The 27,239-nt window shown below is 36.3% G+C and overlaps 1 protein-coding gene across 1 annotated transcript in view; it reads left to right on the top strand.

Moving 5' to 3' along the window:
• The window catches only part of LOC141429268 (uncharacterized), a 131,676-nt gene that overhangs the window by 95,116 nt on the left and 9,321 nt on the right, over positions 1 to 27,239 (top strand). The window contains exons 2-5 of the mRNA XM_074089549.1: positions 17,509 to 17,614; positions 19,807 to 19,918; positions 21,491 to 21,657; positions 22,378 to 22,461. Of these exons, the coding sequence (XP_073945650.1) occupies positions 17,509 to 17,614; positions 19,807 to 19,918; positions 21,491 to 21,657; positions 22,378 to 22,461 (469 nt within the window). The remainder of the gene's footprint in view (positions 1 to 17,508; positions 17,615 to 19,806; positions 19,919 to 21,490; positions 21,658 to 22,377; positions 22,462 to 27,239) is intronic.

Raw genomic sequence — 27,239 nt, forward strand, 5'->3', positions numbered from 1 at the left:
CTGTGCACTTTTTGTTGTTTCAGCTACAGAGTTTAAACTTGCTTCTACTGTAGCTACCGCAGTAGCTTTTTTAAATGTTTTAATTAATCAAGTCGGTAAACTTCTCTGGATTTCGGTAGAAATTCGACATCTTGTAATATTGATTGTTCAAATAACAGTTCTTAGAAAATAAAACTTTGTTTTTCTGACTTCTGATACCAGAAAAATGAAATGAAAAGAGGCTTTATTTATATACGCCTTCAAGTCTTTAGCAAGTTTTTTTGATAAAATCATCTTTTCACTTATCCTGCCGCCGAACACCAGTACATGCGCTTCGGCATGCCTGTAAGACAGCCGATGAAATTACTGGCACACGAAGTATTTATTGTACAGTCAAAGGCAAAGATATCGCACGGCCAAAGTTGCAAAAATATGTATACCTACACGACCTTAATGTTATATATGTGTATACATATTTTTGTAACTTTGGCCGCGTCGAATCTTTTGCCCTTGACTGTACATGATCAAGTTGACCCCTGTTTAATTTAATTATACTAACAAAATTATTTTATTGAGACTGCTTTTCTATTTCTTTCTTTTTTTTAACAGATGTGGACAGTATTTTAAAGTACGATTTGGCTGCACCAACTCCAGTTGGATATAGAGAGATCTTTCTCTATCTATAAGAGGATTATGAAACGCGTACAGAAACTTAATTTTTAAATATATTTTTTTATATATAGTATATATTTTTATAGTAACCGAAAGCAATAAGTCATATCATATAATAGTCGTATTATTTGCTATTTTTACCACCAACTAACGTGACCGTGACCAATATCTTACAAGTATTTCTTTTAGAAGCCATGAAATGTGAACATTTGATAACTTACCTACGACGATATTTTGTGGATGTCAAGGTCAGTTCCCGACATTACCGCAATTTATCTTCGCATGATAAAGAATAAGGAATATTCCTCATTGATTTAGTGGAATTTATACGTCGAGTCGTTACAAATGAGCCAGGCATTGTATTAAATGTGGATATTATAAGACGACTAGTGAAACTAAAATCTTATTGATTTATTGATATATTTACTTCCAGAGAATATGGCATAAAATTAACAGTACTTAAATGGCTAATACACGCTTTTCATATCCAGCCGCGATTCTGACGTGTAAAATAAAATAATCAACATAATATCCAATTAAAACAATAATTATAAAATATATATAATTGTAGATGTCTGATTATACAAGTACCTATACCTATATCCATATAAGTTTATAATATTACCTATTTTATTTTAGATCTGTAACTTGTATTGTTTTATAGCACATTGTCAAACCCGTACTTTATCTATCTTAACATTGGTCAAGGCATAGAACAGTTTAACAAGTAGCATGTGCAGTCGTAACTTGTTACTAATGCGATCAGGACCGTCTGCGCGCTCGGCCAATGAGCGCTCGATCTTACTTCAGCTGCGAAAGTGGAGATAAGTTACCTACTTAGCAATGTTTTATTACGCTCACACATCCTTTTAAGCCGTGGTGGCCGAGTGGTTTGACCTATGGCCTCTCAAGCAGAGGATCGTGGGTTCAAACCCCGGCTCGCACCTCTGAGTTTTTCGAAATACATGTGCGGAATTACATTTGAAATTTACCACGAGCTTTACGGTGAAAGACAACATCGTGAGGAAACCTGCACAACAAACCTGCGAAGCAATTCAACGGTGTGTGTGAAGTTCCCAATCCGCACTGGGCCCGCGTGGGAACTACTGCCCAAGCCGTCTCATTCTGAGAGGAGGCCTGTGCCCTGCAGAGGGACGTATATAGGCTGGGATGATGATGATGATGATCCTTTTTAATGGCATCCTGGTAAATATGGAAGGATATTAGTCAGAAAAAGAACAAAACACAAAAAGTGACTTAGTTACATTACAACCATCAGAAGCAGATTAACCTTCATATGATTTTGTATGCAATACTGTCATAATGTTGCAAACTCGTGAATCTACTAATTTTATTCTTAAGACTTTTGAAACTGATAGTTCAATCGAGAGAGTGCAGCATGTAGGTACATAACCGGTGAAACTTGTTTTACTTTACCACAGGGTTCAATTTTAAACCCTTTCCTATTTCCAATGTATATTAATGGCCTGCGGAAAACAACCTCTGTTTAAAAAAAAATAAGCAATAAGAAAGTTGTTTACGGAATCAATATAACATTTTAATTGTAATCCAACATAACACAAAAATAACAAAATCATTCTCCAAACAATCGTAGCTCCATGTTCCCGAACTGCAGAAATTGTGTACTTACAACGGAATAAAAGTTGCTCTCGCCATCAGCTGATTAAAACGCCGTTACCAGACCAATCCCTGCCTTATCCCCCAAACAATACGGGGCGTATTTACTTGGAAGTTCAACGAGATAACGTATGTGAGGATAGCTTTAGAGCTCGAGAAAGAAAATTAGATTAAAGATAGTAATTTTGTTGAAATTAGAACGAACGTAGGTAGGAAAACTAAGTATTTTTGCTTAACGTTGCATTGTATTTTCGAAGTGGATTATTTTTCTTACTTGATAATGGGAAATTGCATCATATATTAATTCGCCTTAATTAGTTTTAAATTAAACAAAAGTTGTCTCTTATTAAATACTAACCCCCTTATTCATAAACGACAATCAAACCTATTTTTAGTTAAAATGCCGCTAAAATTCGTTTGTTCTTATCTGTCACTTCGACATTTGTATTTGTTAGAAAGGGACAAAGCATTTGTTAGTTAAGTTTTATGAATAAGGGGGTAAAATTGTAAAAGGTACATTTAATACCAATATCAAAAGTTTATTTTATAATATAGACTACTCATTTACGTTATAAATAGTTTTTGTTACTCTATTAGCGTTTTTGGAAAGCCATCATTTCCAAAAATAATGTGTTGCTAAAAAACTATCATAAACTACTGTTACAAGCTTTTATTGAACTTTATTTTGCTTATTAAATTCTATGATATACTGACCTACAAAAACATACCGAATTATCCTCACATACCTAATAGGGCCCGACTAGGTATAAATCTAGCTGGAGACACTTTGAATGTTTTTTTACTACATTGCGTGTTTTACAAATTAATTTGAGTGCAGTGAGCGACATGTCAGGGCAATGAACAGAGAATCTACTCTACGTTAGTATTTTAATGAAATGCGTATTCAATTCTAAAACGATGCCAACAGAACTGCATTGAAAATCTTCCTCATTCCGTTTACCCTCAGTCTCCTCGCAGCCTCTTTTCATATTCCCAATGACGTTCATCGTAATTAGATAAAGACTTCGTCTTTGCAAGGTTCCAGTAACAAGAGACAGCGAAACCGAATAAAAAAACTTGAAAAAAATCAGAGAGTTGCTGGGATTAATACGTAGCTTAATGTCCACGGGTACGACAAGAATTAAATGTAGACGACCGACAAAAAGAATAGAGAATAACATACACAGTTTAAAAAATGGCCAGGGTGTTTAATTAACTCAAGCTCACAACATTTATTGACAACAAAAACACACTACATAACAACAAAAACACAGTAAAAACATAAATAGATGAAGAGAGAAAAATTAGAGGCATTGTGCTGTCATTGTGTTATTAAAGATATAAAAGAGATCGTTTAACAAAAAGCTTGTCGGTATTTATTAAACACAGATCTCGTTACTCAACTCAACGGGCTATGACGACGCAATGCAAATCGCCCCATGCTTTGTGCGCAAATCATATGAAAAACAAAGTTAAGTAAGTACTTGCTTGCTCTGTTGATGTGCTGGTTTGACTTGATAACAAGATCTAATAAGATTTTTTAAAAAGGAAAAAGTATTCGTGTGTGCAAGACTGAATTTAAAACAGCATTTCGTGTCTATTCGCGTCAAGTATGCTGCCAAATTGCACCCTGTCATTGCCACGTCACGCCACATCACTACGTAGCCACGTGAGCATACTAATTGGTCCTTTCCTTACCTATATATTATAGTAGACCTGTGCAAAGTAACAACGCAATGAATTATTTAGACACCGGCTTGTTTACATTGATCTCGGGGATAGTTGCGCAAATTTCTGTGGCTTATACCAAGCGCTTTAAAGTGTTCTCAAAATGAATTCAATTTGTCCAGCTTTCGTTAGTAAGCCGCAATGCAGCCGTTTGAGAAACCCCTCAGCTCTATTCAGACATGCTAACTGCCTGTTTTTTATTATTTTATAGATAATAAGTAAGTAGTAGTATTAAGTATTTTTACGTCTTGGTCAATCACGAATTTAAACAAACGTTGCAATAAGAAGAATCAGGAATATTTTCCTGTTTGTTTTCTTTGTTTCTTGGGCTACCATGAAACTTTATCTTAGTAAACAATTTTACTAGCCAATGACAACGCTTACTGAATTACATAAATGTCATTACGAAAAAATTCTGTAGTGGCCTGGGAATCAAATTGGTTAACTATACCTACGTGTACAAGCTTTTCAAGAATATTTGATTGAGGTTGACAAATATTTCAATAACTCCACCAAAGTTGTGAGTGTCGTGCGTCAAAGGTGCGTAGTCATCTATTAAAATTGCCATAAAAAAAAATCTTCATTATTTTGGACTTTCACGACCACAAAAAAATATTATCTCGTATTTTCATGAACCAGGAAAATAAATACTACTTTACTAACTTTGCTATCATAATTGCTGTGGACGAGAATCTAATCTAGTGTGTTCAGCTCACTTCATTTCATTCAGTCAGTTCATTTGAGTCTAGGTTAGTTGTGTTTATGTTGGGCAAAGGAGAAGTACGATGTCATAATAAGTCCTTTCAAGTTAGCTTAACCTCAAAAAAAGAAAATGTTGAAATACTGTTGCCTGTTTTTCTTTTTACAATTGTTGCTACTTTTTGCTTTTTCATTTCGGCGTTGTGCCTAGATAATAAAAACATGGCTTTTTTGCCACATAGCTGCCACGCTGGCATTAATATTCCTCTTCTCAATAATTATGTGGGCTAATGATTTTATGATTTAAACGACCAGATGGCCTAGTGGTTGGACCTAACTACGAAGCTTGAGGACCCGGGTTCGATTCCCGTGTCGGGGCAGATATTTGTATGAAAAATACGAATTTTTGTTCTCGGGTCTTGGGTGTTTAATATGTATTAAATATAATGACCCGGATAACTCACGTCTTAAATCGAGTTTAGCTCGACAATGTTTCGGGCTAATCCGTCATGCTCGGAAAAGGACTCAGCGGCTCAGCGACACACAAAAGCGAGACGTGGCTCAAAGATCGAGAGGACTAAGTGGAATGCAGGGCACATTGATATATCTTTTATTTATTATGATGCGTCTTCGATTTTACACTGTACTCCCAAAGACCACTGAAATGGTAAATGGTGGATGGTTGACGAAATAAATTAATATTTAATGTCTTTTAAAATATTTCCTACACACGCAATTAATTATATACATATGCGACCCCCAAAGAACCCCCATATTGCCTTTATATAGACAACTACTCGTATGTAGCTCAACTCTACTACACTCGCTTAGAAATACAAACTCTTCCGCGATTCAGCGTCTTTCACAAGGGTAACATTTCTTTTAAACTCCAAGAGACCAAAACAAACTTTTCTCACCTTATAAAATGCTAAGGAACGGCAACCGCACAAACTTTGGCGTTACTCAGCAACTTTGTCAATCCACTATCGACGGGGCGAGTTAGTGCTGAGTTGCGGACCAAAGGTTACTTTACACTGAGCGAGTTGGCGTACGAGTTGACTGGGCCCAATAAAGTTAGTGAATTGGCATGCTACACTATTTTCACACCATAACTATGAAGTGAAGAGAGCATTATGTACGCCAAATATAAGTTACTTAAAGAGCGATTTCAAGGAGACTAGCTTAATCTCTATTGAAGAACTTCTTGCAAAATTCGTTTGTTCCTTGTGTTTTATTGTCTCGTGCAATCGGAATCACTATAGCACCCTCCATTTTTGCTGATAAACGAATAATATAGGGTGCAGAAACATTTTAAGTACGATTGCATGCATATGAATGTGAGACGATAGTCTCTTATCTACTTCTTAAAGGAAAGTAAGACGTTATTTATTTTGAGTCAAAAATTTGAGCTAGACGTTGATGATCTAAGATTTATCAATCCCTTGGGAACGTAGATAAAAATTAGCCTATGTGCTAATTCAGATGTTCAGTTATAGTAATTATTCCAAATTTCATCTAAATTCATCCAGTAGTTTTTGCGTGAAATTTCAAAATTTCGCGTATATGTACTAAAGTAGGATTAACAGTTACCCGTGGACAGCAATTTATACTGTTCGATGTTCTTTCAAAATGTTTTTCTTCTCAATTTATTTTATCCTGTGTATCGAATATGAGTATATAAATGTCTCTTTCTCTCTCCCTCTATGATTTATCAACAGCTTTCCCACTAGCAGGGCAAACGCTAGCACTGTGTAAATTTACCCTAAGTCTGTAGCAGCGCTGATGAACAGAGCATTGTATCTGACAGGTCATTAATGTTACTTGTTGGCGTTGTTAATAGTAGTTGTAATAGCTTTGTAATATAAATGTGTATTTCTTCAGCTAGGTACCAACTGGATGCTATTTTGCAATATTGTATTTTGCAATAGTATGTGGCGTCTGAAGCGCCACTCACTCCCGGGCAGAAAGCCTGAATGCCGAATCATTTACGTGTATCTATAGTGGCCACAGTGACGCGGTCTTCTAGCGAAGATCGGGCCACTGATTGGTTGAGCCAGCCGCAGGTACATTCCGTTCACTCTAAACGAAATGACGAATTACAGTACATAACGCTTTGCAGAGCTGAATTCCCTCTCTTTTCCCTTCTATTTCTCCACACGTAAGTGTAGACCAGACCAATATCTGTGCTGTAAAAATTATATCTTAATTACTGTGTATTGTGCATACCTATATATATCAATAAACACTTAAAACACCAAAAGTATGTCAACAGTAAGAAAATATTTTTTACAGTTGGCATTGTATTGCAAAATGACAGTGAGTTGACAGTGACAGTGAGTTGTGAATGACAGACAGCTGTTTTGCAATACTGAGTTATTGCAAAACAGCGTTACTTAACCTTACTACCGAAATTAATTAACTATATTTCATGTAATTCATTTAATTTTTAGACAGATTAAAAAAAATTGGGCTTGCAACTTGAGCCTAATCGAATGCCTAATTTTTTATTGTTTCCCCGAATTGCATGAGCAATGTGTATTATTTTCCATAATTTAATTGGTGTAGCGGTATAGCACGCGGCACGGAATGCCGAGGACCTGGGTTCGATTCCCAGCGCTGGTCTTATTTTTCTGGTTTTCTGTGCATCTATATTTCAGTTTGTATTTTCGATATGGTGTTTACGGGATGACCGTAAAAGTAACAAAAATTTGGAATTGAAATAAAAAATAAAAAAAGATTCCATTAACCAATCTTAATGAATCCTAATGTTTTAGTTATAAAAGTATTTTTTCCTAGATTACCGTAACCTTTCTTACAGTAACATACAAGGTGTTAATTATATAACTGGAAAGCAGAAAGTAGTTTGCTCAGAATCGAAAGCAGAATCGATGACATTATATTTTAAATCAAGTTGTTTATGTCTTTTTATGCCCAGTCTAAAATTTACGAATGCAAAATGTGCCAATTCAATGTTGTAGCAAGGTGCCATACTATTTAAATATTTTAATACACCGTTTTGCTTTCAGTGTTTTGCACTGCGGTTGCAGATAAATTTTCGAATCATTGATATGGACCTCAACAAGTTGCACCTGAAATATTCAACAAGTTTTATTTCCATGTTTTTGAAAAGTTACAAACACCATTTGAGAAATGTCTACGAAGCGTTAGAAATGACTACAGATGCATGGTTGTAGTGAATTCCGTTTTCATCGTGAGAATTCGGAACATACAACTACTTCCGAATGCTGCCGACGTGTTTATGAATTATTATAGTAATAAGCGACAGTTCGTATTAAATAAATAGGGTACTTTATTTATTAGTGACAAATGTCAAACCACGATCTTGAAGTGACACTGAGATTTTATAAACCCCTAGATCAAATTATAATAGAGAATGTAGTGTGTTCAGTTACAGTTGCAACCTTCTTCTACGCTGTCCTGATGGGTACTGAGGGGCTACTACGAAACTCGTAAATCGAAGTTCGTATCGCACCGTCCCTTTCTTTTGCGTATTAAATGACATAAGCGTCAGCGGGACGGCAACATACGAAGTTCGAGTTTTGCACTTCGTGGTATAGGGCCTGAGGCTGACTGAAGTAGCATGACAAATACGAACGCTTCCGACAAAATAAGATGGGAAAGTATTATTCACTAAAAGGGTTACTAATGTATGGGCAAAAAACTTTTCTAAAAGTATCACATCCCAAAATATTTGACTTAAATTATCATTTGGCAAAAAATCATTTAATAAAACAACTTATCGCAATTTTACAGTTTTTTTTTGGCTAACTATTGTTTCGTTAATAATTACTTAGTCATGTTCCATATTACCAAGTATTATTTAGTCAAATATCGTTTGGCATAATGTACTTTTCCCAAAATATTGCATGGCATACGATTTACATCCTTAGAGTAGCGTATAGGATACAAATTAGGGTTTAGCAATTTAGCAACATATTGAATGGCATCCAACCTTCTTTCCTAGTGGCAGTTATCCTGGCTGCTATAAAAAAAACCTAACACCGAAGCCTTCTGAACCTAGACTATCGCTTCTGCTCCGAACAGTCATGCTCGCTCGCCTCGCTCGCTCGCACAGTTTCCCAAACTTATTCTATAAGTTACGTGTGCGAAGTGTTATTTTCAACAAACATTTTTTGAAATATAATATTAGCCAAAAGAAAACGTTTGCTTTATAGGCGTTTGTCCTAATAAAACATGACAAACTAAAATTATGCCAAATGATAATTTGACCAAATGAATAAAATGCGAAATGCAGTACACCTCACTATAGTATACGTCTCATACGCCCTTACTTACTGTTGCGACACTGAAGTTACTAACGCGAAAAACCTTACGCTTTAGTTGCAACGAACTTTGTAGAAATATAGTGTGCTTGCGGCTTTCTTTATAGTTTTATTGGTGCCGAGGGAGTTGCTTGGATAAGAACTACCTCAGTTTCTTATTGCAAAACTTTAGGCAATGTTTACGTGTTGGCGAGTTTCGTTTGTTTTTATGTAGTTTGTCGCGGGCAAGGTGGCTTTTGTTTACATCACTTCTAGTCTCTAGTAATCATATAACTAATAGTATTACTCTTTTTCCGTTGAAAATGACTAACTTTTAGGATTCCTTACGCAAAAAGACAGCTCTGTATCACTACCATGAGTTTACAGTGATTGTACTCGATAGCGACAGCGTAAATTATTTGTATGGAGTGCTGCTGCCCTCATCGAGAAACTTTTTTCAGCATTCTATTGGAACTAACCGCTCACCCGGACAAGAGATGTCGTTATTAAGCAATCAAATTAAGATTGTTTTTTTGGAATCTTTTTGTATTTTTTATTTCAATTCAATTTTTTTCTTTATTTTTCATTATGTCAGTTTGTATTTTCGTTATGGGTTTTACGGGATGATCGTAAAAGTAACAAAAAATTTGGGATTGAAACAAAAAATACAAAAAGATTCCAAAAAAAAAACAATCTTAGTTTTGTTTTGTTTGAGAGAAAATATAGGTGGGTACTAAGGGAGTTACAGTGATAAATGAAAACGTTTGTTGTGCTTTGTCAGTCTTACATCTGGTAGCACGGTGTACGATTGAGTTGCTCTGAAGATGAGCTCTGGTTGAGTTCGAAATGCGTCAGTGTAGTGTGGTTTGTGTGATTTGTGTGTGTTCTTACAATGTGGAGGTGGAGGAACTGCATAAACTTAGCTATCAAGTGGTCGCGGGTCGCGGGTGAGCAAAGAAATTCTTTTAGTTCACAAAATATCCTACCATACTAACGCCAATTAGCATGTCACGAAGCCCTCATTGAATGAGAAGGCACGAACTGAACTGTACATTATGAAACACGATTCACGTATTGTCACGTAGCGTAAACAAACATGCAATGCTGTTTAATGTGCACGTTGAAGTTTGAACAGAAACCAATGTGAAGTTGATCCGCAAATTAATACACTGAGTTATTTAATAATAATAATAATAAACCCTTTATTACAGGCAACACGGCCCAATAAATACCTAAAAGACTAACGTACATATAATTTATAAAAAAAAACAATATTTAAAACTAATTAATTAATTAGGTGACAAAACGGCTAATAATGAATAATGAATGGATTTGGATGGATGGATGGATGGTTAATGGATCGAGATTATTTTAAGCGATGGTTTGGCAACAAGAAAAAAGACCAAAACTCCTTTACACTAGACCTCTAGTGAATAATGTTCTGCCATCGTATTTTGTCGGAAAAGTTCGTATTCATCTTGCTATCTCAACTACCTTACTGAAGATTACTGAAGCTGGTTGAGACAGAAAGTTAAATACTATTTTCTTGATGGAATAGGGGGGAAACGAGCAAACGGATCGCCTGATGGTAAGCGATTACCGTCGCCCACTGACGGCACGGCACGGCACAGATCACGGCACCATATCTATAAAAAAAAATTGTCAACCCCAACGTTTATTGTTTTCTCCACTACCAAGTAGGTAATAACAAATAACAGTCCCAATAAATTACTAGACAAAGACTCGCGTGGAGGAGACTGGTGCCCGAACTAAGAGGGCCCTGTGTGCCAGGTCACCAGGTCTCCGACCTTCAGATGTAGTTTTGCTACTGTGTTTCGTACGGTGAGTGGGAGATCCGGTGACCCAACTGAGATGGTTGAAACGCTGGAGTAATCGCCCCTTTATATTTTCAAGAAAAACATTGTTCAGACAGCTTAAAGCAATACAACGAAGTTGCTGAAACAATCTTACCTTCGAGGTATAACATCTTTACGATTACGCCTCGGAGCGAATTGTAAATCTATTTTGGCAGTGTACGTTTATCTTTGTTACAACCATAACAAGCTATTATTAAGCTTTCTTTGATAAGGAAAAGAAAACAGCCATCTCATTCATAAGCCGATATTATGTTTGTGTTAACTTAACATTTGTAAATAAAATAATAAATTTAAAAAATCAAAAACCCGACTGCCTTAAAAAATACTAAAAAGAAGAAAACAAGTCTAGTGGGCTAGAACTTTGTTAAGTAGCTAACTTAAAGTTCAACAGTCGGGACCCAAATAATTTTTGAGCGTCACTATTTAAATGGGTCCCGACTGTTGAACTTTAAGTTAGCTACTTAACAAAGTTCTAGCCCACTAGACTTGTTTTCTTCTTTTTAGTATTTTTTAAGGCAGTCGGGTTTTTGATTTTTTAAATTTATTATTTTATTTCCCACTTTTCTGTGAAAATGGTATATTAAAACGATTATAAACTATATATATTTAGAATGGGCTAATTATAAGCTTTAATTTGATACCCCATTCGATAGGTTTGAATAAAAATCATTTTTTGAATACTTACAATTTGGCGCCAAAAATCCGCCATTTTGATTTTTCAAAAATTTCATGTACCCAGTGTCACTCGCGTCATCAAGACAAATCCAATGACGTATCATTTATCAAAATCGGTTCAGCCATTGAGTAGTTACGAGAGGACATAGGAATAGACATACATACATACATACATACGCGCCAAACACATAACCCTCCTTCTTCGCAGTCGGGTAAAAAGCCACAGTGGAGCTTCTCAAGCAAGGAATCAGGGTTTGAGCCCAGGCACCTCTCAATTTTTCGATATTAACATCAGGAGCCCTTTCGTTCTGGGAGGAGGCTTGTGCAGTGGGACGTTTATAGGCAAAGATGATGATGATGATGATGAATATCAAGATAAAACCTGAATACATTCGCAAGGCAATTCTATGGTGTGTGTGTCGTTTCCTATCCGCATTGAGCTTGCGTGAGAACTGCGACCCAAATCCTCTCGTTCCAAAAGGAGGCTAATACACAATTTTTTATAGGTCCTTCCAGCCCTTAACGGAAATGATTGAAAAAAAATCTCCATAAAATGTAGAGAAATTCAGCCACAATGTCATTTGTTTACTAGTACTGTTTAATCACTTTAAAATCTTACAAATGTATAACAAAAGCAATAACTCATTCACTATGTTTATTTTCACAAACGAAATGTTTACAAATAAATTGCAAGTTTTGCAGATTTATTATTCCTCGTTTCGTTTACGGAACTAACGCGTTTTCTTTTTATTTAGTATCCGGAATAAAGCCGATCGAAAATATTACAGTTTTTGTTAGCCAAGGAAGTGCATTTACTAAGGATACATTTTCAGTGATTTTTTTCTAGAAATTTCACTAGAATTTAACACATTGATGGACAATACGTCCTACGCTATGTTTTGTTTTGTGATGTGATACCGGAAAATTTAATACAATATTTCTTAGAGGCATATATACGCTGCGAAGGGAAGCTTATATGTAGATACGCGCTATTTTATTAATGGTAAAATGTAATATGCTTCCGTGTTGGGGGAAGGAAGGTAAAAAACTTAGTGATGTGAGTTTGTAGACATTTTATTTGAGTATTAGGTACATGATGGCATACAAAAGTAAAGATTATATCTGTCGGCGTACCGACGTTGGAATTTTTAACGAATCATTTTAACGTCGACAAATCAGTCGTCGTTTTTCCAGCTTCCTGCCATAGGAGTACTGTCGGACAACGTGTTAAAAGTATTAACAGAATTTTGTGTCACAGGATCTCATGAAATTGGTTACAAACACAGTGGAAAATAAATAGTTAAAGACAAAATGAGATATCGTCGCACACTGAAATTAAAAGCACCCAATACAAAACAAACGCACAAGAATATTTAAAACGTACTCGTAGCGTGATATGTGTCAAGACAAGTTCTGTCTGTGAGTTAAACTACAGCTGGAGTAGCTATTTGTGCATTAGAATTTTGATTCTCATAATTTTCAAGACAAACATCAATATGATGAAAGGATCTGTGTATAATTGCATCTTAAAGCGGACTATGTCGAGAACAACAATTATGTTACTGTAAGTTGTATTTTTTCTTACCCAATAAAATAATGGTTTATTCGGGCTTATGCAATTCCTCAATATTCCTACACCATATTTTTACCTATATAATGAATTCTAGCCTATTTTAGACTGATTTGAATTTGATTCAAAAGTGCAATTCTTCATTGTTTTGTTTCCAAATACTTATCAATGGAATTTAAAACGAAAATGTTTTTTTATTTTCTAATTATAATTTTCTGTTATGATTTCAAGTTATTCTTTATTGCAGTTAATTTTATTACAAAATTTTTCTATTCCAGGTGTGTCGTCAATTTGTCTCATGGACTTAATGTTATGCCAATAAAAGGAAGTCACGGATTGTTCTTCGATAAATTACTAGACGTTAAGTTTACTAATAATAACTGGAATCTAGTCACTTACATAGATATAAGTCATATTCAGCCTAAATTACACAAAGTAGAATCCTTGTTCAGTGAAATAGGAAAGTATTGCAGCGCGTACGCCTCTAAAAAAGTGCATACAGACTGTGCAAATACACTTTCATCTCTTAAAAGTCAGCATGCAAATAATATCAAAAAATTTGCCTCAATCTCATATTTACTTCATGACGAATCTACCGATCGTATCAAAAGAGGTTTAGTTGACGCAGGTGGCTCCTTACTTAAAACATTTTTTGGCACTTTGGATTCTGACGACGCTGTAAAAATTAACAAAGCCATACAACAAGTGCAATCTGGTGAGAAACAAATAACACACTTTATGAAAGACAACATCCATGTTGTCAAATCTACTGTAAATTCCATAAACAATACTATTATAAGAATAAAAGAAAACGAAAAGATGATAGATAATAATCTTTACCAAATACAAACGCAGATAGATCAAAACGATAAGTTACATATAAAAAGCCAATTACATTCCCTTCTGTCTTCATTAGAAGGTATCATTATGGCTTTATCTTTTGACATAGACGACGTAAACAATGGAATTCTATTTAGCAAAGTTAACATTTTGCATCCAACTGTACTTAGTCCTTTCCAACTATACAGCGAGCTTGAACAGCATCGAAATAGACTTCCAAAAGATTATGACATCCCATTCAAACTGACTCTAGAAAATATCCATGAAGTATTAGAAATATACAATTTAATTTGTTATTATAGTAATAATAAAGTTGTTGTAGTGATACAGATACCGCTAGTTATTCCACAATCGTTTGACTTGTACAACATATTGCCATTGCCGGTCCCTTACGACATCTTCAAGCCAAATACCTTTGCTTTGATAGCACCTAGTCGTTCTTACGTTGCAATAACAAAAGATCGCATATCTTATTTATTATTACAAACAATTGACAAATGTAAAACTATACCCAATAAGAACTATATTTGTCCTTTGAGTAATATATATTCAACTAAAGCTAATCCGACATGTGAAACAATTTTGCTCACAGATCCAACAGCAAAGATACCTAAGATGTGTAACGTAAAAATATTACATGGCATCATAGATGTATTCCAAAAAATAAGTAACAACAGATGGTTGTTTGTCCAATCGGAACGAGGAAAAATAAGATTTAAATGTCTCATGAGGACCTTTGATAAAGTCCTTTTTGGTACAGGTATCATGACGTTACCAAAACATTGCAAAGCATATTTCAAAACATTAGAATTTATACCTAGTAACTCGATTGAGACTAATATCAACATTACTATTTCGAATTTTAGTATCATCAACGATGATTGTTGTAACTTTTCTGTAATAAATAAGACATTAAAACAAATGCCATTGAAGAGGATTCATTACGTAAATAGTTTTAACAGTCTTTTAGAAGCTAGCAACCATTTGACAGAACTGTCAAGGAAATTAGATGAAATGGAAAATCAAAATCATACTAACATGGAACAGTTCGGTGTCCATCATTTATCTATGGTGTATGTTTTAACGGTCATTATATTGCTATATGCATTGTATAAAATAAGAACGTGTATAATGAAAGCCTGTCGATGTAAGAAATTGAATGAAGAGTCAACAAATACAACAAATGGGGCAAAAAATGAAGAAATTAGCAAAAGAAATTTTACAATTTGAAAAACTTGGCTCGCAAGTTTGTAATTTGGCTAACAAATTTAATGTTAAAGTAAATAATGTGCAATTAAAAAGAAAAACTGTTTTCTTTTGACAATATTTTTGCCATTTCACGATCTCTGAATATGACTTTGAAGTAAAAAAGAGTAATATTTCGTTCATGATTATTAAAAAGTATATAATATTGAATTAAACCTTGTTTATTTTTATTTATTCCTACAAAAAAAACGTCATAGACAAAATATACACATTGCTGTAACGGGTTTGTAGATTTTATCAAGAAGGAACAAAATAGCTGACGAATACAATGTTACGTTTGGGTACAAGTTATCTTTGTTCTTGCAAATCTTGTGAAAATTCGTCCGGAAGGCGAATGCCTATCTATCGATAGACGGCTGTATCGTTGTGTTTTATTGTTTAATTAAATTATGTACATGGAAATTTATAGCTCAGTACCCTGAACGGATAGATGACTGATTCATTTTGTTACCAACAATTTTGTCCTTGTTCCTTTCTCGTATTATGAAGATAAGACTATAAATTGTATAATTATATACATAGTTAGTTTATTTTTAGTATAGTTTTTACTTTAAAGAATTGAAATAAAATCTTCGTTTTCAAAAAAAAAAAAGTACTTTGAAAGGATTTTTTTTCGTTCCAGTTGCATACATTAAATAAGTTAAGCACTTATGCGCTCTAGCAGCTCTTTTGACAAAATATATTCGCAACAGTGAGCTGTGATGAAGTTAACAAACCGAATAGACATTGGCTGGAGAGAAAATTATAGCTAAAAATGAAATAAAAAGTTTTTTTTTTAAAACAGTCGTCGAAAAAGAGACCTAATAGAGAAGACGGGATGACTTGATGGTAGATATAATCATTATATACTATAGGAGCTTACTCTTGACATGAATGAATAAGTATCAAAGGGAAGAAGAAATCAATAACTACCATTAGAAGTCTTTAGTAGGCTACAAAACAATCAACATTACCATCCTAAAAAAAATCCTTACGAATGCCGTAACCGCAAAACCTATAATGCATTGCATGCATTAATGTTAACGCGTACATTTTGTTGAGGAGTGGAACTTTTACTAATAGTGAGTATTCATAAGATAGATTTAGGTACCTACCTACATTTTTTTATACAACCACCGGTTTTTTTAAACTACATTTATTATACGGATAAGTAAATCATGACTGGAATAAAGGATCCATGAAAAGTTCGCCCAAAGAACTCAATATCTAGTGTGTATCATGAAAATAAGAGTGGAAAGTAAGTTTTTGTTTTCCGGAGCGTAGTTCGCGCCGTGGGACGCAAAGTTCGGTCCATCCGGCCCATCCATCAGCGTCGGGTGTTATTACATTTGATTTAGCGTGTTTGACGAGCTTCCCGAGTATAATAAAGAGTCGTGTGTATGAGAAAACGTACATAATCCTACATTATTAAACGAGTAATTGTATGCAAATATCGAAGATGTTACCATGGAAAAGAAGCAAGAACACTTACAGCATTAAAAATACTGAGCGGGAAAAAATCTGGCAATCAAATGTATGCAGAAATAGGTAATTTTGTATGTAGAATGGGCCAAATTTTGTGCCGTTGAGTATATTGCGATAAGACCATCGATTGATTTATTTATTGATGAATTGATTTTTAAGATCTTCATCGCAACATTGAATGCAATATAAAGTTTGAGTTAAGACATTGAATTAACACTAGAGATACTACCTATGATTTAAACATGCAACTGAGCGAAAGAACTGTAAAACTAAAACTATGAAAAAATAGTCAATAAAATAGCATATAAAAGGCTATAAAAAGTATATCTGTCTCCAACAAAGGTTTGACAAAATTAATCTAGAATAATTTCACCGTTTTTGGGATTCCGTAATAGTCTTATTAAGAACGCTTATAGTTTCGCCATGTCCGTCTATATGTCTGTCTTTCCGTGACTTATATTATGTGCTAGCTTTTGCCAACGACTCTACACGTAAAGTGGAAATGAATTTTGTTTAAATGCATAGTGTGGGATATTATTTGCTGAGAGACTATTTATCGATTTAGTAATTCGTTTGCAAAATAATGACACTTGTTACGGTCAAGTTTATAGTTTTATTGATCTGTTTTGATTGATTTGATTGATTTTTAGTTTAATATAAATTAAATATTATAAAGAAAAATATGTAGAAACGTCTTTGTTTGTGGCTGTTTACACCTGATCTTAGACGAAGATTTTACTTTATGCACTAGAGCATAAAAAGTCATCGCCTAGTCGATACTTAATTACAGGATTAAATTTATTTTATTTGTTCCCAGATCCAAAACGAGACCACTGCAACAAGACAGTGGAGATATATGAGGACGTTTCCTCGCCTCCCGTCACGCCGGAGAACTTCGGACGTCCTCTCACTTGCACATACAGGTACAACTCAAATATAATCATCATCATCATATCAGAACATGAAACTACCGTGAGACTCACTCATATTAAATGATATTGTAACGGATAACTCACGTCTTAAACCGAGTTTAGCTCGACATGTTTCGGGCTATTTCGTAGCCCTTCTTCTCAGGAGCACGCGACTGCTCGCGCGACTGCCCGACGAAACTAACACCGGCGCACAATTACCCCCAGTTTTATCATCATTTTAATTGTCAATGTCTAATGTAGGGTAGCACACAACACTAACAACATCGCTCCACACCAACCGATGACGCAGCACGAGTAATAGTACTTTGTGTCTTAAGGGCGGTAAACAAGGAATTACGAACGAGAGTCTATTAGAAGCCCGAAGTCGAAGACTGAGGGCTTTAATGAGTCGATGTTCGTAATTCTAGTACCGCCCGTGCGACATACAATGTTTTTCATCACATTTGCGAGTAAATTTGTATATTTGTAAAAGAAAGACTAATATTTTTTCAAAAATTGCCGATACCGCTGACTGGCGCTGACTACGCTCTTGGCAGCGCCAGCCTCCGCGCCGCCCTCCCCCAGCCTGGCCATGTGCCCGTCGTGCGCGCGCCACGCTCCTGCACGCCAGCACGACCAGCACGCCATGCAGTATCACACTCATTTACCGACCTTGGGCTTCATGACAACAAAATTAGTACGGGCAATGACTCATTTACCGACCACGGGTTTCATGACAACAAAATTAGTACGGGCAATGACTCATTTACCGACCACGGGTTTCATGACAAGCACATTAAGGTCGAGGGTTTTATTTGGGGGGTTGCAACCAAGGTAGCATGCATGTTACGACACTGTTTACGAGCAAGTGTGATGAAAAACAGTTTTAAATACTCGTTAGTTTCGTCGGGCAGTCGCGCGAGCAGAGCGGTGGCGCGTAGTGTGCGTCATAGATGAGAGTGTGTATACTGGGTGTGCGTGTTGCGGCAGCCGCCGAGCCGCGTGCTCCTGAGAAGAAGGGCTACGAAATAGCCCGAAACATGTCGAGCTAAACTCGGTTTAAGACGTGAGTTATCCGTTACAATATCATTTAATATCATCATATCAGCCTTAGAAGTCCACTGTTGGATATAAGCCTCTCCTGTTGCTTCGGTTGGAAGCGGCCTGCATCCACCGTGAACAATTACTTTGCTCACCTGCGGTCTTACGAAAATTACATCTAATCAACAAATGTGTGTCCATGTGGCTCCTCTGCCTCGACACTGTTAGAGCATACACAAATCACACAAACCCAACTATCCCCCCTCACTACAATGACGCGTTTTGAACTTAACCAGAGTTTATCTTCAGAGCAACACAACCATATTCACCATATGTGCCATGGCTGGCACTTTAAAATAGTAAATAGATAATAACAATTATAACAACAAATGCTTTACCCTACCAGGGTTCATGTTAACTTTAAGAGCTTATGTAACATGTATGCAATAAATAAAAAAAAAATAAAAAAAAATGATTTATCTGGATCCTGTACCACTACCATGAGTTTACAGTGACCGTACTCGATAGCGACGGCGTAAATTATTTGTAGAGGCGCTGTACAATTCTCCATACAAATAATTTACGCCGTCGCTATCGAGTACGGTCACTGTAAACACATGGTAAAGGTACTGTTGATTGATTTAGAATGCAGCGATATCTATCTCACGCGCGATCGATCAGAATCGATCAATCAGAAGGTTGCGTATTCTGATCACGTCGGGGTTTACTTTAGGGGAAATATAAGTGGGAGAGTAAAACGGACATTATGTGGGCTAACTTGAACTCCTTTACTGATCTCCAACTGAACTCAAACTGAACTATCTTATTCATAAGGAATGCTAACTTATATACTTGAATATATCCAAGGTACTAAGATGGTGGCGTGGCTTATCTGGATCGATCGTGCGTGAGATAGATATCGCTGCATTCCAAATCAATCGACAATTTTATGATAAATCATGTGCCGGCAATGGCACACCATGCAACCATTATGTGAGATGTTCGACTGTACCATATGGTATGGTAGGATTGGTGTAAAAATTGTTTCTTCCTAGTTTTCGTTTAGGCAGTCAGGCAATAATAAGAAACAGAAACGTACTTTATCTTACCCACGAAATCACTTCACTTCACCATTGCATAAGTTCATAGGAGTTTCTTTCCAGGTTTCGAGCATTCCGAGGGTCACCGAAAGACTGGATTCTCAGGATACGGTTCAAGAAGTTCAAGGTTGGAACCCTCATCAATGGCACCACTTGCCATAAAGGATACTTGCAGGTAACTTAATATGAAAATTATTAAGCTTATTATTAAGCCATAGAACTTTGGTGTGAACTTGTATGAACCTTAATTTTGGAATTTTAGGTCTTGTCTCAAAAGTCTCATACAGTCTTGGATCCAACTTAATAAACACATGGTAAACGCACAGATGAAAAATAACGTCTCACTTTTTCAAACCGTTTAAGGGTCTATGCTAACTGGCGCGGGCGCACACCTGCGGGGTAACTCCGAAATTCGAAAGTCGAAAGACGGTACAATACAAACTTCGATTTTCGAATTTCGGAGTAGCCCCTCTGCGGGTGCGGGTACAGGTAAAATTCGTTGCGCGCGACGCGTGCGCAGTAAGCGCTGCTCATACTGTTTTTTAATAGGCGTCAAAACTGCGTCAGCTAGTGTAAGCCCTAAAAGCGACAAAAATACAAAGTCCTGACGGACATTGCAGCAACACTAGGGTTCCGTCTGTCACTCTTCAAGTACAGAAGCCTAAAAACAAAAATACACTTCTCTCATCTCCCAGGATTTTAAAACAAAACATCCTGCAAATTTCAACAGCCGCCATTAAACGAGGCGCTGCACGCTGGTCGAAACAATAACAAAACTGAAACTTTGATACGAAGTTGTGAAATCTGTCTGTTTAATTTTATAATTGAGTTTCAAAATGCCTTGTCGATTTGGCTAATTAATTTGGAAAATTATTTTACAAAAACTCCGGACAGGCGCCTGAGGTAATTATCGGACTGTGTTGGATCAGAATTAATTTTGATTATGTCTTCTCCTTATTACGTGTTTTGATTCCTTCGGTTTCTAACCCCTGACGCGAGCTAGGGGTGTTATAAGTTTGACCGTTATTTGTGTTTGTGTCTGTCTGTGGTGAACCGATTTGAATGCGGATTTTTTTATTTGAAAGCAGGTTTTCTAGCAATGGTTCTTAGACATGTTTTATCAAAATGGGTTCAGCCGTTTTTGAGATATTGGACTATGAATTGACAATGTCAGGAGTTTTCCAACTTTTGTGTCAAATGGTAAATCAATTCGGTAATGGTTCAAAACGCCTATGTAATTGTTTTGCCTTGTAAAAGTATAATTTGTCTGTCTCTATATTATAAACAGAACTACAATGTGCTAGTGTGTGTGTGTGTGTGTGTGTGTGTGTGTGTTTTAGTGTTTATCATGACTTGGTATTTAATAAAGGGTTATTGTATTGTATTTATAAATATCATTTTTAGCCCCCGACGCAAAAAGAGAGGTGTTATAAGTTTGACCGCTATGTGTGTCTGTCTGTGGCACCGTAGCTCTTAAACGGTTTTTTTTAATTTGAAATCAGGTTTTCTAGCGATGGTTCTTAGACTGTTTCATCAAATCGGTTTAGCCGTTTTTGAGATATTGTACTTTGATCAGTTAGTGAATTTGATCTATTAAATTATATTACTCACTGATGTTTACCTGCGGCTTCGAACAGATAAATCATTAGATCCAGCAGTAAACTAAATACTTACTGAAATATTCGTAAATCATATTGTGATAACTTTTGAAAATATTAATCACATTTTTATTCTACTTTTTATCTAGATCGTGGATGGTAACGCAAAGACAGACGTCTCCAATCGTAAAGAGCCAGGCTTGTTCTGTGGCGAGATTGAGCAGCCGCAGACCTTCATATCGGAGACCAACTTTGTCAAGATAGTGTTCCACGCCGACAACTTTACGGATCAAACCTACTTCAGCTTCGACTCGAGGTGAGATCTAGATAAATTAGCGAAGATAGCTCGGTCACAACTGTTAAGAACCTGAGGCCGTGTTGTCTAACGCGCTGACCTTCGTGATTGGATCTACCATCTCTTTCTAGCCTTGTCTTATACCGTAAGGCAGAAAGAAGTGGTGAAAACGATTGTGATTCCAGTGTGTTAGACAAAAAGGTGTTTATTGCTCTGTCGGGTCCATCGTACGGCGGTTACTTGGAAAGAAACGCAATGTTCGCTGAGGTGTGATAGGCCGTTGATGACACAGATTGCGAATGGGCCAGAACGTTATTGAGGTATTATCAGGTTGGGCAAATTGGTTCGATGAGAACGTTTCACAAATATTTAGATTCTGAAAAACTCACTCACTACATTTATTGACATAAAAACACACACTACATCACAACAAAAACACAGTAAAAACATAAATAGAAGAAGAGAGAAAAAGTAGAGACGTTGCGCTGTAGTGTGATGCCAAAAAGACAGCTGAGCATGTTTTCAGTTCTTTTTTAATAAAAAAAAACATTTATTTGGAACATTTACAAGTATTACAATAAGAACAATAAAGAAAGGGATATAAAAATTGTCACGAAATGAAAGTTCTGTACTTGTTCAGCTTGCGTCGTGAATTGACGAGACTGCGTACGGTTCACGGCCACAGCTTTTCTTCTGTTGGTTTTTAAATGTTTTTAACTCATTTGTATTTTTTTTATACAGAGCCGAGCAGCAGTTTGAAGTATACCTCCGCTATGGGCAGCATCCTGAGTTATACCCCAACAGGAGGGGAGAAGTCGTCGCAGGGTAAGTCACATTTGTTTATTGTTATGACATGATTACATGTTTAAGGTGTTACATCATCATCAATCATCAACGCATGCAATGTTTTTTCACGGAGGCGAAATATCGCTAGATGGCGTTAGCATCGTGAGGTCCGTTTGACGTTTGCTCGTGATTGGTTAAAAAACTAAATGAGCCAACAAGCAAACGTCAAACGGACCTCACGATAGTAACGCCATCTAGTGATATTTCGCCTGTGTGAAAACCCTCGAAATGAAGATTAGACCTTTTTAATCCGGAAATCGTATATTTCCCGCGCGCGGCGACAATTACATTCTTCGCAAACGAATTCGCGGATTACAGCTGGCAATAAAAAGTGTTTGTACAGCTCAGCAGCAGGGTTTTTTAAAAGAACGAGCCTATCAGTCTCCCAAAGGGCCGGCAACGCACCTGTGATAACCCTCGTGTTGGTAGGTGTCCATGAGCGGCGGTGATTGCTTCCCATCAAGTGACCCACATACTTGTTTTTCGCTCATATAAAAAAAGTAAAATGTATCACAGAATGGCATTGGGCATATTTCCGAAGGTTTTGGCATCGTTCCCTCTGAATGCAATGCTTCTTCGTTGTCGGAGGAAGCTGCCAGCTTTTGTTGACGTCACACGCCTGTCAAACAGGCGAATCTCAAGATTTCTTATACTTAAGCTAAGCTTTTTGAAACTTGTTAGATGACCGAATGAGCGTGAAGCGTGAGCAAAGCGTCTTGTAGTATTTCTTGTATATAAACCTAATGTGAATAATTATTGAAGCAGGCGTTACTTTCCGGAGGTCCATATCAATGGACTAAGCCAATTAATTTGCTCACCCGAGACTCTACGATAGCTATGTTTATACAAGAAATGTGTGTTCATGCAGTTGCTCCACCTTCACACTATAAGAACACACACAAATCACACAAACCCATATCAACGGTTGTGTTGCTCTGAAGATGAGCTCTGGTTGAGTTAAAAACTGTGGTGGTGGTGATAATTGGGTTTGTGTGAGTGTATTCTTACAGTGTGGAAGTGGAGGAACTGCATGAACATACATTTCTTGCTTAGACGTAGAAAGAAAGAAAAGTTTATTTTGGCTCCATAAGTACCACCTAAGACTAAGACTAAAACTAGCACTAAAACTATGTAACTTGGTGACACGGCAGGATACCAAAAAGGGTCTCCACTCAGCATGTGCGTAGCTATCATAAGATTGCGTGCGGGTAAGCGAAGTAACGTTATGTAACGTTAGTTCATTGATATGGATCAATCATACATTTGAGGGTTTAGTAACACACATTAGAGGTTATCCTAAATATAATCAAATACAATTCATTTAAAAGCTCGTAATATTAGTGCATGAACGTACTATGCGGTTAGCCGCGCGGTTTTCGCCTGAACACACATTTCTTGCATAAGCGCAGCTATCATATTATTAAGGTCGCGGGTGAGCAAAATAATTGTTTTGGTCCATTAACCCTATTGTGAATGAGATAACTATACTTGGTTCTCGTTTAAATTGTTATTATTACTGGCACAGCCCCTATCGCACTAATCTTAGTCCGAAGACTTGATTACAATCATAAATCTGTGATGGCAATAATAGATCCGCCACTGTGACGCTTTATCCGCCATTTTAGTCACGTCGCGACCAGAGTGGTCGTTCCGAACCACAGGGTGAGTCATTTTGGCGCTTAGGGTGCCCTTTTCTACTCGTAAAATAGGGATAATACTTAAAGTATTTTTACTTGTTCTGGTATCCAAGTAGAATGTAATCTCGGGCGAGGATCGGATAAAGATAGTTGAGTGCGCTAAATAATACCAAGGATACGTTTGATATAATTCGATTTACTCGATAGTAAACTTTCTGCTTTATAAAATAAATGTAACCCAAAGCGTATCAAAAATAATTAACTCCAGCAAAGTTCTCGTTACGTTACAGTCTATCCATATCTGTGGTTACAGTTATAATATTGTTCTTATAACTGTCAAGCTGCACTCAATTAAAATACTATCAAGTACCTATAAGGATCTCTAGACCTCAAATAATGATTTAAAAAAAATCGACACAGTTAACGCGTCAATTATAGTTGGCCATACCAACATTATTGCTAGCGCCATAAACTTGTCTATATATTTCTGACTTTTTGATAATGTATTTCAACGTGTTTACGACCTAAATACAAAATAATTCAAGCTCCTTTTGTTCTAAAATGCTTTCCCAGCCGCTTCCATTTCTATCCCCTATCCCCTAGTATTTATCCCCGTTCCTCCCTACCCGTCATTTCACGAAGACCCTTAAGTGATTGGCTACTCCGAACTTGATGTATTTGGGAGATTTGTCGCCATGATTTTTTAGGCTATTGAGCCGTTAGAGAGATTGATAGTGCCTATTGAAGGCCATCATAGGCCAACATGTAAATCTTTAGGGTAATCTACTAAAGTACATTATGCTTTTATGGATTAGGAGTAAGTGTCTTGTGAACGGATTTATATTTAGGACGCGTTAGATCTTTTTATACTTAGATCTTCTTTAACCTCTAGAGGTTTCATTACACTACTTACTACTTTACACTACTATTGCTTTAGAGGTTACATTGATACAGAATTATTTTGTAAATCGTACCGAGTTATTGGATACCTTCTTACTACAGAACATACCTTTTTTTGTCCCGTCCTATTCCATACTATGAACGAGAAAGTTTGTGAAGATGTTTGATAGATTGGTAGATAAATCGTTTATTTGGTAGGTACTGAAACACACACAATCAAGATAACAGAAATACGAAAAATTTCTGAACCGATGTAGATAAAATTTGGCATAGGATTAGTTTAAAACCCGGGAAAGGACGTATCATAGTTTCTATCCTGGAAAATAGCATAGTTAACGCATGATAGCGATAATTGATTCGCAGATGAAGTCGCAGGTAACAACTAATATGTACAACTAGACTTTATTCACGACTTCCTTTGTGTGGTTTTATGGTTGCCAGTTTGAATTGAAATTCCGTTATTTCTCTTATTTCCGAATGTATTCCCAAAAAATATGCTGGTACATGAAAGCATTTTTGCCCAGGCTGAAACTGAGTCGGTTTAATCGCACTTCACTCTTGCTTGGTTAATACAATATTCAACATAATCAGTTATTATGAAACTCGAACAATCAATGTCAATCAATGTTCCCTGGGCACTACACAATGGGCTCTCTTGATCCGATTCGGAATATTAAAGTAAACAAAATTACATAATGCGTCAATAAACGAAGAAAACTTTCCAATATTTTCGTATTTGACAATTGATTCGGCACTCCAAAAGAGCTTATGACAAATTCAGAGGCTCTAGAGTTTGCACCTTATAATTTACGAAGTTGAGTCCAAAATGGGTGGCTTAGAAATTGAAATACTGCTTTTAGAAAAGCAATTTCACAATTGAAAATGTCCGTCACGTAGTCGAAACTTTCCTTTGAAGCCTTATCGTCATTTGAATAAGGATTCTTGTACTGTTTTGTAACTCGAACGTTTTTGAGGTACATTGGAATTTGTTGTAAGAAATTATGGAAAGGGGTTATAATTTGTGTTGATTATAGCTCGCTGAATAGTAATGGGGTTGTTCGGCGAAGTTAAATGGGTAGTTGATTACTAATTTAGTTCATTTTGTAGAAACAAATATACTAAGTATTCTGCGGAAGTTTTCATGAGATTCAATTTTATTTTATTCGTACTGTTAGGTCTCTTTTGACTTGTTATCTTTAGGAACTCTTAAAGGATTGCTTTGTTATCCATGTGCCCATCTGTCAAGACACTTTTTACAAGGAACGCGTAGAGGTATCAAGCTAGCTGTACCTACATCGAAATATTTAGGTATGTTACCCTTTGAAACAGTGAAAATATCGAACTTCATTTTCATTTCATTATTTCATAATGCGAACTGCTAAGGAATGTAATTCGCTCCCGTCGTCTGTATTTCCGGATAAATACAATCTAGGGCTCTTCAAGGCTAGAGTGGATAGGCTGTTGCTGAACCAGTGAGATACACCTTTGGCCTCATCTACACTTAACATCAGGTGAGATAGGGGTCAATTACGGTCAGTTTCATGTAAAAAAAAAACTTCTTCATAAGTCACGAAATAAAAAAATAATTCAATAACAATATTTATGTTTCTAATCAAATTGCCGTTAGCCGAAAAACCTATGGTAGTTTTGGTTGTCCTAGCAATTTGAAATTTGCTATGAAGGTAGCTCTGTTTTTTTTTGAAGCACGGAACTCTAAAAATAATGTTTTCATGAAAACCGAGCACTGACTACGATTTGCCTGTATTCTCGAGTGAAATTGCAAGTTTTCTTTGTGTCCCCGTCTCTCGTCTCGTTGGGAGACTTGACAATCTTTAGTCCATAACAAGGCGCCATTCAATGCCCGTATTCTTGTCTGCAGAAAACCTTGGATATTTCGATTTATTTTTCAAGCTAGAGGCGGATAACTGCGTTGCTTGCCTGAATACTGCTTTTGACAATGGTCTGGAGAAATTAAATTTAGTTGTGAAGAACCAGACAAAATGCTTGGTAATATTTCGCAAATAGACATGTGCTCCGTTGTCTCTTTAATATTGCACACGCTTTATATCAAACACGGCTGAAAACATGACCACATAACTACCCATCTGATGCTACTTGAATTAGAAAACTTTGATTTGGAAACGAAATTGACGTTACTATGTTCAGTTGAATTCGTTTATGATCAACGTGTCTAATTGACTTGGCATTTTTTCTTGTTTT

Source organism: Choristoneura fumiferana, chromosome 6 (assembly GCF_025370935.1).
Source record: "Choristoneura fumiferana chromosome 6, NRCan_CFum_1, whole genome shotgun sequence".
Classification (NCBI taxonomy): domain Eukaryota; kingdom Metazoa; phylum Arthropoda; class Insecta; order Lepidoptera; family Tortricidae; genus Choristoneura; species Choristoneura fumiferana.